Source organism: Pseudonaja textilis, chromosome 7 (assembly GCF_049901715.1).
Source record: "Pseudonaja textilis isolate UNSWEBS1 chromosome 7, rPseTex1.2, whole genome shotgun sequence".
NCBI classification, from domain to species: domain Eukaryota; kingdom Metazoa; phylum Chordata; class Lepidosauria; order Squamata; family Elapidae; genus Pseudonaja; species Pseudonaja textilis.
Window position 1 is genome coordinate 16,528,427 of NC_141996.1, and position 14,482 is coordinate 16,542,908.

General features: G+C 38.2%; 1 protein-coding gene across 5 annotated transcripts in view; it reads left to right on the forward strand.

Moving 5' to 3' along the window:
- Nucleotides 1-13,772, forward strand: part of GRIA4 (glutamate ionotropic receptor AMPA type subunit 4) — a 252,621-nt gene extending 238,849 nt beyond the window's left edge. The window contains exons 14-17 of one of the 5 annotated variants that reach the window (XM_087937091.1): nucleotides 83-197; nucleotides 2,148-2,282; nucleotides 12,479-12,619; nucleotides 13,574-13,772. In XM_087937091.1, the coding sequence (XP_087793217.1) occupies nucleotides 83-197; nucleotides 2,148-2,282; nucleotides 12,479-12,619; nucleotides 13,574-13,651 (469 nt within the window). In that variant the 3' untranslated portion in view covers nucleotides 13,652-13,772. Of the gene's footprint in view, nucleotides 1-82; nucleotides 198-2,147; nucleotides 2,396-12,478; nucleotides 12,636-13,573 lie in introns of those variants that run through there. The other 4 variants (XM_087937095.1, XM_087937093.1, XR_015744265.1 and 1 more) reach the window with 4 other exon arrangements.
- Nucleotides 13,773-14,482: the final 710 nt, after the last annotated feature.

Below are 14,482 nucleotides of genomic sequence, written 5' to 3' on the forward strand. Positions count from 1 at the left end.
TTGCCATGCGATTCTATGTAGTTTTGCTTGAATAACATAAAATAACATATATAATGTTATTTATGTTATTTCCCACGTGAAGAACTCCTGTAAACCTTGCCGTTTTGAAACTCAGTGAGGCAGGCGTCTTAGACAAGCTGAAAAACAAATGGTGGTACGATAAAGGTGAATGTGGACCGAAGGATTCTGGAAGTAAGGTCAGTTGCTGAAGTTCGGGGCCTATTGTTCTGTTCACGAGGGAGTTATTAGACACTTAGGAATCGAAATAAGTCAGCTATTGAAGAACCATCTTGTTGAAGATGTTAATTTTGTCTCAGCTCCTGTGGAACAAAATTATATTCTATTAATACTGCTGTAAAATCACTAATCAACATTTCAACTCCACTTATACATATCTGCAAAAGCCACATTCATCAAGACTGCACACATTCATATATACACACACAAACAAACAAACAGAGAGAACACATAGCCAAAAGCTTTTTCCATCAATAAATTCTTTCAATTTTAATCTGCCCAAAGTGTTTTTATCCCCCTCCATATTCTGGATTTGTAGACATAGAATGCCTAGATTCAAAAGAATGTTGAATGATTTAGAATATTTCTATGAGATCTGAATATAGTCTAATTTTAAGCCATTTTCTCACTACACAGTACTGGAGTTCCATTCTAACTCTGTTATGGAGCCGACTGTTCCGTTGTCGTCACGTGATGTATCGTGACGGTTTTCCCATCGCAGATCACGGGTGGGCGTGGCCTGATGCGACCAGCCCTCGGGCCGAGTTTGACACCCCAGCTCTAGAGCATCTGATAGCTCAGAAATTAATTCCCCACATTTTTTAAAAAAATAAATAAAGCCTGCCCTGATTTATTTATTTTTTTGGTAGCATTGAAAGTCTAAGATTTTAAAGTTTATGTATCCAACATGAATGCTACAATGTAGGCACTGTCATCCAATTTCGCATTCTATAATTCAGATAAGAGTTACTGTATTTAATAATGTACCTTTACTTTGCATTGTTATAATAATTGACTTTAAAAGTCATCAAGATCAATCCATTCACTCTTTTTAAAATTATTTGTTGCTTAAAGCAAGATCTACTAAGTTGGTTAATTAACAATGCACACTATAGTGTCAAATCCAAAACAACTTGTTATACAAAGAATTAAGGTAGACAATCACTCACTGAAAATGCTATAGCTTGCTATACCTGATATCTATACCAGCCATACCAAAATGAACAATGAATTCTAACAATATCATTTCACACTAAAACTAATACACCCTTGTTTAGACTCAAAACTGGTAAAATTGTGAAGTACCGAACAAAGAACATTCTACACTTTTTTAAAAAAAAAGCACAATCATGAAACAAAAACCCCAAATTCTGAAGTTTTCCATTCTCTACCTAGTGATCCAAGGAATGTTACTAATGTTTTTGTGGCTTTCCTGACTTTCACTTTTCATCAGATTGTAACTAACTGGTTAAGTAGGATTTTAATGAGAGCGATAACAGTACTGTAGGACATTAGAGAGTAGCAGTTGAAGAAAAAGATTCCTTGTGTCCAAAATAATAGCTTTTGATAGAGAATGCATTTTGCTGAGTTTATAAAACACACTGTAAGTAATATTCATTAAAACTGATACTTGACAAGTGTTTGGAAAACTTCTCAGATGTTTTGTTTACTATGACTTTGGGCGTCTAACAAAAAAAAAATAGTGTATAGATCAATAAGCTCATTAGTATTTTTTTAAAAAAAATAAGCTCATGTCTAAGCCACAATTAGACATTAAGCTAGCTATGTTTGAAGGCTACTGCCTTTAACTGCATAAACCTATTTCACTATTACTGATACAGTAGCTAAGGGAGTCCATTTGCAAAGGGCTGGTTAAGCGTAGGTCAACTTTTGCATTTTTTTTTTCAAAATGGGTTTACATGTCTGTGTATTTTAGGATATACCAATAATTTGAAAGGTCTCTTTTGTCAGTTTGGCACGTACTTTGTTAAAAATTTCCTATTTATGTAAATGAAGCTATTCCTCAGACAATCCCCCTCCCACAACCTCCTGTTTTTGTAGACTGCTGTTTGTTTGTGCTTCCAGCTATTTGTTCCTGGATTGTAACACTTTCCCTTCTGTTTCCCCAGGACAAGACGAGCGCACTGAGTCTCAGCAACGTTGCTGGCGTCTTCTACATTCTGGTTGGCGGCCTGGGGCTGGCAATGCTGGTGGCTTTGATAGAGTTCTGTTACAAATCCAGGGCCGAGGCGAAGAGAATGAAGGTGGCAAAGAGTGCACAGACTTTTAATCCAACTTCCTCGCAGAATACCCAGAATTTAGCAACTTATAGAGAAGGTTACAACGTATATGGAACCGAGAGTGTTAAAATTTAGGGGTAGGACTTAGGGCCCTACTACAGTGAGTGGGTGATGCATCATTTTTGTCATGCAATGTTGTGACCTGTCTGTTCAGTGTTGATACCTGCTTGCTTTTCAACAGAGCTTCCTCTTTTGGGGGAGATGGGGGGGAAAATACTGGTTCGATTAATTTTGGCTGCAGATGTTTAGTCTATACTTATATGTTGCTAATAGACATCTGCATTGCGAGGATCTGTTAAATGCATCTATATATGTATATATGTATATGTATCTTTTGTGTGTGTATATATATATAGATAGATAGAGATGATACACTGATTTATTTTCTTTTTATAAAAGCAAGGAACATTTTCTGCTCTCGGATAGATTGGATTTTTTGGTGAGGATTTAGAGCTTTGTAGAGAAAGGAAAAAAGTTGAACCGAGGTACTAGAAATATTTCCTTGGGCAAAGGGGTGGGCTTGCATCTTTTGTTCTAATCGTGTTGGTTTTGTCTATGAAAGGATTTGACTTGAGAATGTTGGTTTCTTCTGCTTTTCTGCAGCTCCCTGTGGGATCCGTAGCATAGATCAGCTCTTCCCCATTTGCCAGTCCCTAAATATACTGACCTAAGAAATCCCCAAATTTTCATCCATTAAAGTTTGCTGGCCGGCAATTCTAGAATTGTAATATCATCTGGAGCAGGGGTCTCAAACTCGCGGCCTGCGGGCCAATTGCGGCCCGCAGGACGATATCCTGTGGCCCCCACCATGATATGAAAGTATAATATTAGTGCGGCCCACAGGGGGAATGGACCTCTGAAGGAAGTCCCACCCGCCGTTCCTCGTCGTGGCTTCTTCTCCACCCTGAACTTTAACAAGTCCAAGTACAGGTCCAGACTTACTGATGATCATCTTCAAGCCATACTGAGGGTCTCAAGTCCCTCCTCTCTCAAGCCAAATGTAGCTCAGATATGTGAGAGGAAGTGTTGTCAAGTCTCTGGCAGCAAGGAGTAAGCTGGAGAAGCCATGTTCTGAGGAACTGTTCATGATCTTCATTCAATGTTCCATTCATGTGTTCAGGACAGTTCATGTATTGGAGAAATCATTAACTGTTGATGACATTTGAGGGTATTTTTTTAACAACATTTTTTGTGGAATCCCTTATGTGGCCCAGCCGCACCCAGACTCTGCCTCCAGCGGCCCCCAGGTAAATTGAGTTTGAGACCCCTGATCTGGAGGAAGTTAGAGTGAAGAAAGCTTATTCCAAGAGTTGATGTAGATAATTAGGTTGAAATCCTATGCATACTTACTTTGGAATTAGTCCATCTAGCCCAGTACTATCAATAAATCCCAGACAGGCATGTTTCTACCTACTTGGAGATGCAAGGGCTAAACTTAGGAATTTTGTTTTTTTTTTGCAAGTTACATCCCTTCCCTTTTGATGCTGATATAGCCTTTATCTCAGGCTTTAAAAGAGGATTACATATAATATAGGATCACACATAAAAGTAAGCCATGGATTTCTAGCCATGGTTGTTTGAACAAACCTTAATTACCTCAGTTACAACTAACATTAAGTCATCATGGATGAGTTCTCTTATGCTAAGCCCCAAAATGAACCCTATTCTGGATGGGTGTGATGTTTGAATCCAACCCATAAGTTTATTACCCAGGATGGTCTATACAACCTTCTGATGAGAAGCAGCATCCCTCTGAATATCATTTCTAGAGGCCAAGCCTAGCTATAGTAGGAATAGGATGCTGGACTAGATGGACCATTGCTCTGAACTAGAAGAGCTTTATATTCTGATACGTTCTTATTTAAGGTGACTTGCTTCTGAGTAAATTTGCATAGGATTGGACTGTTAGTTAAGTCTATTGCATTTATATCCTGCCTTTGCTCCGTAGAGCTCAAGTTGGCTGTGCTTCGTTGACCAGGAGCATCACCTGCAGTTCTGAATGCCACTGCAAATCTCCTCAGTACAGGTTAGGTGTAGACGACAAGCGAAGCTGCAGACTTCACTCATGGCAAAGAAGCATCAATTTATCTCTTCTCACTTGCTGGTCCCTTCCCACCCATACCCACCTCCATTGTCATCGATTCATTCTGGGAAACCTGTGAGAATTGCAACATAAAACTATGGCCCAGATTCTTCGCGTACTTATCTGTTCTGACCCAAACCTGGTTCCAAGAGAGCAAACACAAGACAAAGGCAGCACAACCTTTTAATATTTCAGCTAAGAATCCTGTTTCTTCACAGATAAAAGGCTGCTTCCAACTAATTAGCTCTGACAAGAAAGAGCTTTGCCAAGTTTTTGCAAGGCTGCCAAAAAACAATAGATAAGAAATAGTTTACAACACAAGAGTCTTCAAATACCAACTGTAATGTCCACGAGGCTGAGTTTCAAAATGTCTTTGCTTCCTACAAAGAACGTTCACTGCACAGCTGCCTTTTATCTTCTTGAAGGAGGGGCCATTACCTTGTAGCCTTACTCCCAAGTTGCCTGTGCTGTTGTAGCTGCTCTTTCCTGCAAGCAATCCTGCGCGCACGCCCACATGGCACTGGCTCCTCGAGAACTTTCTCATCGCTGCTGCCAGCCCCCACAATTTCTGAAGGCAGCAGTCCACTCCTTAATGGTCCTAGCCCCTCATCTGAGTCCTCACTCTCCTCAGCTGTCCGCACTTGCTGCCGGCTAACCACAACATTATCTATCTGTTTTGCCTGAAATGAATAGAACTCACATCTCAGTAGACATGAACATGACTGTATGTGCACCAATTTGCCCTCTTAAGGTTGGACAATGGTAGCCATGGGCATCTGCAGGAAGGGGGCAAGTGACAAAACATGCATCATTGTGACATGGCCGTGCAAGCACCAGCCTTTATATGTGTGTTTGCATGTGTATGTACAGAAAGACAAGAGGTTGCATTGTGACATTGTGATGTGTGTTTTGTCATTTTGGTTTTGTTGCAGTTCAGAAAGGATGCATATGGATCTAGAGGTGGATAGAAACAACAGGCTATTCTAGATGGTTTAATAAAGTAAGATTCTTGATTTTAGAAGCAATGTTTTGCAGATTGGAGACAGAACTTGCAGGCTTTCATTAGTGCTAAAAAAAATACTTGCACAACTTCTTTGTACAGAAATGCGCAATCAATCACCCTGAAGAGTCTAGGATTGATTGTAAGGTAGCAGTGAGGCATCACACAATCAGCAGATGTGCTTCAGGATTGTTCCATAATAGCATTGCAAAGGACATTCAGGTACAAAAACTCAGTTTCATGCTACAGCTGTTAGAGTATCTTTAGCACCATTATTTCTACAGGTATTTTAATGCAGTCCTTCAGATAATAACATGCCCACCTTAGTGTCATTTTACTCTAACAATTGGAAGTTTGAATATAAATCAGAAGGAAAATATTTTCTATTCAGATACAGCTTCATAGGAAAGTATTTCACATGGCTTGGGAAACTATGCCCATTGAGTTGCATCGTGATTTGCATTCTCTAACTTTTCACGGATTATTTCCAAGAGAAGCAGCTTCTCCAGAGAGCTGAGCCTTCAAGCAGATGTATCAAAAGCAACTAATGTTAGATGCCGATTAAAACTGTCCAAACCACTGGAATTTTAATCAGCTTCAGTTATGATATTGGCAAGTTAATACATGAGCTACAACCCCATGTGGCTATATCTTTCCCCCACTTCTCATGTATTCTCTTTATGCCTTTCTCCTTGTGAAATAATGTGTGGGAGAGATGAGGAAGACCCAGTCACTCATCCATAACATGAAGATATGTCTGGACTAAACGTCGAACTTTAAATTATGGTTAAAGTTACTCTTGAAGGCATGGAGATTTTTCACAAATTACTATTGTGTTTCCCGGCCTTATTTTCTTTTTGGACCTAAAATAAGCACCAGGTCTTATTTTCAAGGATGTCTTACCCTCTTAACTTAGAACCACTATAGCCATGCTTCCCATGCCCTGACACCTGTTGCGCTGCTGCCTGACTTCTTCTGTGGCCGCTCATGGAGAGATGCCATGTGGCTCGATGTGCCAGTGTCCCTCTGTCCCTCGTGGCAGAATGTCATGAGGCCAGATGTCCTTGCACCATTCTACCACGAGCGGAGGCACCGGCGTGATGAGCCATGTGGCATCCTTCCCTGAGAGACAGCACCAGTGCAATGCACCACATGGCATCTGGCCACAAGTGGCTGTAGAAGAAGTCAGTCAGTGGCACAACAGGTGTCGGGGTACAGGTGGCTGTGGTGGTTCTAAGGTAGGCAGGTACAGGGCGCATGGAGCAGCTCCAACCCCCCCATCCCTGCCCTATCTTGATTTTTATGCCTGCGCGTCACTCCACCTCATACAACCAGATCGTGGGTGGGGCTTAAATAGGGCTTATTTTTGGGTAGGGCTTATTTTAGGCACAGGCATGAAAATCAGGCTAGGGCTTTTTTCAGGGTAGGTCATATTTTCAGGGAAACACAGTAGCAAATCTGAAATGGGACTGAAATGTATTGGAATCATCTCTCTTACTTTTTTTCAAGTTGATCTCATGACTTTAATTTCCCTCAACTCAATCATCTTACCTTCTCCCACCACATTTGACTTGCTCCTTGTCTTCTCTGGGTTAGGCTTTGCACACATAGTGATACCCACACATACATAGGACTTACATAGTCCTGTAATAGTCACATAACTAGTAGTATGGAAAAGCATACATTTCTTCCGATTTTCATAACTCCATCCACACACGTTCTCATCCATTTTGCAATCTCTGTGCTATCCTGACATTTTGGATTCCAAAGTGGGGGAAACGATGCCTTGTTTTAATTGGATCATCACGCCATCATGCTATCTCTTCAAGAAAGCAAACATTTCCTGCAATCACAGCAGCCACAACATTTGCATGCCAGGCTAAGCATGGGATGTCTCCCCATTTGAATTCAGATGTGATTCCTCTCTTAATTATTATCTCATGAAGGATTGGGGTATTTTGTTCCTCTAGCGCTTCATTGTTTCCATAATATTTTAAATCTTTCTATTGGCTAATCATTGTAGATTTTGGCTGGGATTTAAAGGGCCGCTTCCAATGCCTTCTTCAAACTGGCATCCTCTAGAGCAGGGGTGTCCAACCTTGGCAACTTTAAGACTTGTGGACGGAACTCTGGGAGTTGAAGTCCACAAGTCTTAAAGTTGCCAAGGTTGGACACCCCTGCTCTAGAGGTTTTGCACCACGATGCCCAGAATTTGCAGGCAGCCTTTGGAGAATGCCATGTTGGAGAAGACATTGAATTCAATGTTCATAGTACTGATATACTGTTGCTTGTTTTCCTTTCCCAGTCTGCAGCCTCTCTAGCTGCCCACACTGATCTGAAAAAAAAAGCAGAAATTTCCTCCTGATGTTTCTTTGGGAATAAATAGCCACTCAGGAGCTGCACTAGCAAGATGGGCAGTTATAGAAGTGGTCTAAGTAAAAATAACAGATAAAGTAATATGATTATAATGTAATATGGAAAACCAGGAACACTACAGTTGGGTCTGCAAGAAAGCCACATACCCTTTAGTTATCTTTTGTTTATGGAGATTCTCAATCCTCCAGGACATGGTTGCCCCAAAGGTGCTTTTTCCAAAAAGCAAGTGGACTTTCTTGGGGTTTTTTTTCTTGAAAACATTTTGCTTCTTGGAAGAGAAGTGAAACATTTTCAAGAAACAAAAAAAAAAAAAGCCAAGAAATTCTAGTCGTCTTTAGAAAAAGCACCTTTAGTCATCTTGGAACCAAGAAAAGGAATAGAATTCCCCATTCATGAAAATGTATCCAATATTTTCCTGACTTTAGAAAGAAAGAGAAGAGTGGACGGGTGGGTGGGTGGGAAATCAAAGCTCCTTTGTTTTTGCTTTTGTTTCCTTTTGAAATTGAGAAGATTTTTTTTTAAATACAAAATAATCAGCTTTAGTTTACGGGCCTTTTAAGAAGCATGGTGTTGCCACCAGACATGAAAACCCTCGCAGTATCCATCGTTCTCTGAATGAAATGATTCCAGGCTATAATGATAGCCAGCTGTCAGTAGCAGCCAGTCATGAGGGGGGAAATAGTCAGAAAAAAATGACGGCATTAGGATAAAAAGTGAGTTGTCCTAATTATCCATTAACTGTCCATTGTCAAGTTAGAACAGTAACTAAGCATACAGCTGCTGGTTTGCTGGTAGCCCTATGATTCTTATACTGTACAGCTTCATTCTAAACCACTACTGCAGACTCAGAGCTAAACCATTTTCCTAATTTATCAGTTAGCTGATGCTCTGATTTCAAATTAAGAATGATGGAGACAAAAGCTATACAGGAAGTCCTTGAGTTACGACTGTAATAGTCACAGTCTTAACTAATGATGATCATAAATAGGTCGGTTATGTGACCAGCTCAGTTTTTAATGACCTTTTTTTCCACAGCAGATGTTAAGCTAATTACCCTGGTCATTAAGCGAATCTGTGGCCATTAGGTTAATGCCACGATTAATATGCTATGGGTGAGATTTTGCTGAAAACTGCAAATAAGAGTGTTCAGCAAAATCATTGTAAAATGTGGGCCGTATGACTGTGGGATACTGCAAACAGCTGGGAATGCAGCCTAGTTACTCAGGGGACCAAAATGTGGTCACGTGACCATGGGGTGGAAGCTGACCATAGGAACTTTGAATCTGGGTTGTAAGCACACACATCCCCAATTAGGTCCATCAGAACTCTGAATGATTGCTAAGCAACCGGTCATAAGTTGAGAATTACCTGTATTATTGGTAGCTGTGGATTCACAACATAAATAGGTCCAGGCATGGCCCATGTTATTATGGTGCCTGATGCAGAGCAGTAAATGGAATAGCTAGTATGATACAAAAAAGAAACAAAATTAAAATAACAAGAAACAGAGAAGGGACAAATGCAAAAATGCACTTAGAACACCGTTCTTCAACTTTGGCAACTTTCACATGTGTGGACTTCAATACCCAGAACTCCTCAGTCTCCATGCTGATTGGGGAATTCTGGGAATTGAAATCCACACATCTTAAAGTTATCAAGGTTGAGAGGTTAGAAAAAAAAAAATCAAATGGAGGCACTTGGCTTGGTAACTGTATGCATAGAAAAGGTCTTAAGAGTTGACACAAAAAAACACAAACATAAGTTTAGGTTGCATCAATAGAAGTATAATTTCTAAGTTACAGGCAGGAAATTTCTGTTATTGTTATTCCTTAGTCAGACTTTACATCAAATGTACATTCAGTTCTGGGCGCCACAAGAAGGAATCATTCAGAAAAACACATACAAAGAATGAAAATAAGGATGATTAGGGGCCTGGGGACTAAACACTAGAAGGAAAAACAGTAATGTTTAACCCTAAAAATAAAAGAGGAAGGGGAGTGTATCAGCACTTTTCCTGAAAGCATGTCATAGGAAGAAAGACACAATCTATCCTACTCTACTTAAACAGAGGGTGGGACACACAGTAGTGCTCTTAATGAAGATTTTATTTGAATGTTAGGAAAGAAAAGCTATAGAGCAAGAGTAATTTGACAGTAGTCAAGAAAATTGGTGAACTTAGCATCACTGGTTTTATTCATGCAAGCTTCTTTAGACATTTTTTGAAAAAGATGCCTTAATTGGGATTCCAACATTGAGGAGAGTTTTAGACTCAATTCCCACAGAACCTCTTTCAACTATAGTTCTAGAAGTGGCAGCATATAGAATTCATTGAAGTCAAACCGCGGAGTAACTAAAGGCAGCTAAATTATTTTTGGCCCATGAGTTGAAGATGCTCACAAGACCCTCTCAGTAGTAAAAAAAAATGTAATGATAAACAAAATAGGTAATATGTGGTAGCTCTTTCAAATTTGATTGATTTCAAAATGGTAAGGCTGGAGTTCAATTAATTAAGAGCAACCAACAAAGCAATTTTTAAGTTCTTGCTTGGTTTTACACTAAAATCATAGCACACAGCAACTTGATCACTTGGTCCCACTTGCTACATTGCAATTAGCCATGTGGGGATTTTTTAAGGTTTGCTTTAAACAGACAACAACTAACTGCTTTTAAATATATCTCAGAGAGAAAAAAGTAAGCAATAAGTTCAATAATAAATGATAATAAACAAAGCAAAATGAAACAGGCCAGAAAATAACCAAATCAAAAACAAAGAAGTAAAAAGTTAATAATTATTTATTCCTTTATTTATTATGCCACTCATCCTACTGTTGAAGCAAATATTTGTTGTTCAATAACTGTTGAATTATTCTTACCTGAGGTCATACAGAACTAATTTATCCTACCTTAATCTGCTGAATACAACTTTCTGTAAAAAAAATTAACTATTGTATAGATTTAAGAATGTCATAATATTTTTCTAATCACATAAATGATATAGGAATTTCAGAGGCAATTAAGACAAGAGGACCAACTTGTACAATTAAGGCATGATATTCAAGTTTAAATAACAATTTAAAATTTGGCCAGATATCCCACAGTATTATTAGGTCAATTAGAGCGGCATGGTGGCTAGCAGTGGAACTCTCACCTCACCATCAGGAGGCTGTGAGTTCAATCTTGGGTAGTAGCAGATATTTCTCTCCCTGGGCGCAATGAATAATTATCTGCAGCAAACTCCACATAGGTGTCAGGAAGGGCATCCGGTCAGTAAATGCTCAGCTTCATTCAGTCATCCCAACTCCACATCAATGCAAGAGAGTACAGGGTCGTTAAAAGAAAAGAAAAAAGAAAGTTGGTTCATATGTGGATAATATAGACATGATTTAATTGTCTATATTGCCATTGAACAACCTTAAACATTCTAGTTTTGAAGAACTGAACAATACTGTAAATTGGTTTAAAACAGGTAGGGGTAGACTGCCTGACTCTACCATAAATGACCCTCTTTTGTGTGTGTGGGTATACATAAATATTTTTCCTTGCTGTATGCTATGCACTTGCTCTTCTTCATGTAATAAGCATCCTTGACCAAGATTACCAAGTCAGTTTGTTTTAATAGCATGCTTGGTTCAAGTCCATTGTTAATATTCCTTTACACTTCAGTTGCAGCCACAACTTTTAAAATATACCGATACTAACTACTTTCTTAGTAGAAAGGATCATCAAACATCATAGAAGTTTTGACCAAATAAAAGCAAGGATCACTCCAATCTTATAAAAAAAAATCTGCATTTGATTAGAAATAACCACTATTGAATTTGATGAACCTTACACCCAATTAAACAGAATCCTAGGATGCCAAAGTTAGGGAAAAGCAACGTTATTGGAGATGGGCTTTAAATTAGTTACCTGCAATGGATTGAAATCAGGCTTAGCTTTAAAACAGATTTTGGGGAATTCATGGGACAAGTTGTTGATGAGTAACTCTAAACTCAAAAGATTTAATAGATGTATTATTGTAGAATATCCTTTCATAATTTATAGTAGCTCCTATTTTTAGAAAGTTCCATTTTCTGTACTTTTGTGTGTCTTAACTGAACAAAAAGTAGAATAAGAGAGCAAATGAAAGATTAACTCCCAATGGCTTCATTGAGAGAGATAGGGCTATATTTAATTCTTCTCTTAAACAGATGGAGCTGCAAAGAGCTTTGACTGAAACTTTGCCACTGAAAAATATAGAACATGTGAATATTTTTTTTAAAAAAACCCTGTGCCTCTGTAGACAGTATCAGTTTGATACTGTATTCACATTCACTAGCTCATTTGTAAGCAAGCGCCTAGCTCATATGACCGATTTTACATTTTTAGAAAGATAGAAAACAAAAGTATAAGGACCGATTGCTTAGGAAACTGGGCAACAGAGACACATTTTGCATTTATTACAGAGTCTTTTGTTAAATTTTAGTATAAATCAAATTCCCAAGTTGATATTTGAGAGCTTTATTATTATTATTTTTGTTGTTTTAAAAAAGACAAATTGCATTATTATTTTTATTATTATTATCACCACGTAGCACAATAATGCAGATGTCTACCTACGGACATTTTTGGTGTTTGCTGTATAGTATCTTCCCGAGGAATAGATTCATTGTAACACTTCCTTTTCTTCCCTCTTTCCTTCTTCTTTTTCTTGCTTTCCAGCTGACCTTTTCTGAAGCCATACGAAACAAAGCCAGATTATCAATCACAGGAAGCATGGGAGAAAACGGACGCGTTCTCACGCCGGATTGCCCAAAAGCCGTACACGCTGGAACTGCAATTAGACAAAGTTCAGGATTGGCGGTAATTGAATCAGATCTACCATAAAAACCAAAAAAATAATCGAGTGCCTTAATTAACCCGTGTCAGTGACTGACGGGAATACAGCACGGACTGTAACATGACACGGGAAATGTCCTTGATCAACTTAGAAACAGGCTGAGTATGGGAAGGGCATCAAAACGTGTCGTCAGCAGCCAATGCGTGCATGGTCTCAGTTCGGAAACCCAAACTCAGATTTTATATCAGGAAAAAAGTTTGTGTATATGTATGTCTGTCTGTCTGTATAAATATGTGATATATATGCATATATATCTATGTGCATATATGTGCATATATATATGTATATGTGTATATAAATTTATATGCATATATATACATACACATACATACATACATACACCTATATAGATATAGATATATATATAAAATTCATAATTTAGTTTTGTGGGGGGGGAGGGGTTGGGAAAGACATACGAACAGCAAGAGATTTCTCTCACAAGGACTTGCCAATTTAGCGCATTAAAACTATGAGGAGCAGACTTGAGGAAAGGCTGTGCGAGTCTTTCTGTCAGCAAAATGGGGAGCCAGTGGCTGTAGAAATCAATGAACATGTAACCTGTGTCTCCAGATGAACAACATTATACAATGGGAAGAATATCCAGCTGTGGAAACAAAGTTTTACTAAACTGTGAGAAGGAAAAAAAAAAACTATGTAAATCCTGTGAAAAAAAAAAAGATTAAAAATACGTTCTTTTTCCTTTGGGAACAAAAGAGGAATATTGAAACATGCTTGCTTTTTAATGGATGTAAATTCAGTAGTGGAGAACACAATTCTTTTTTCTAACCATCTTAGGGAACAATTCATTGCAATAACTGATATAAAATGGCATCACTGTAATAAATTTCAAAGACTTTTTTTTACATTGTTGGCCCTCCTCTCATTTGCTGTTACCGTCATTCTGTTCCATCATTCAGTGTTCGACGGATTTGCATCTGTCTAACTACAGGAAACCAACAAATACGTTTAGAGAACACCATCAGTCTGCCGTGTAGAATCAAAGAGACTACGGGTCATGTTACCGATATTATTTATAATCTTGTTCTGTGTAAAAAAAAATAAAACTGTGGTTTTTGTACCCACCAAAAAGGAATAAAATAACAACTGTTCTTTTAATACCTGGAGTGATTTTTCTGATACGAGGAACGCATTTCAAAGAGTTAAGACAAGTTATATTCACACCAAGTTGTGTATTAATGACATAAAGTACGAGTATTTTTTTAAGGATGGAAAAAAAACAACTGCTTTGAACTTTGCGATTGATTCAGTCCAACACAAGTAAACATACTGATACCAAATGTGAGCTTTAAGGCATGTATACATGTAGACTGCTCAAGAGAAACTAAGCTGTGACAAGAAATATATATATAATTTTATACCTTACATTCATTATAAAAATTAAACAGACATTCTGCATTTTATTTTACCCATTGCATCCCAGTGTTTATTGAGAGAACTACAAGGAGCTTTATTTCATTTTAAAATTCCACTATGATCAGGAAAAAGGTGTGTTCAACTATTTCTTTGACTACTGAGCTTTCAATGGACCATAGTTTTGTAATCAGTTTATGTTTTGAAAACATTGTCCAGTGTTTTTTGGCACTTTTGCAGTATGTGAATGGAGAGTTATCAGTCAGAAAGTAAGAAATGCATAAATACTTATTGTTAGCAGTAGGGAGCTGTTGTCAATCTGGGTCTGGACTAGTGTGACATATTCATAATTCAATTCCTTTATTGCTTTCTCACCAAAACTCCAGAAAAAAATCATTATCACTTGAACAACTGTTAAATTAAAATGTGGAATCTGAGTTTGAAAAAAGAGACAA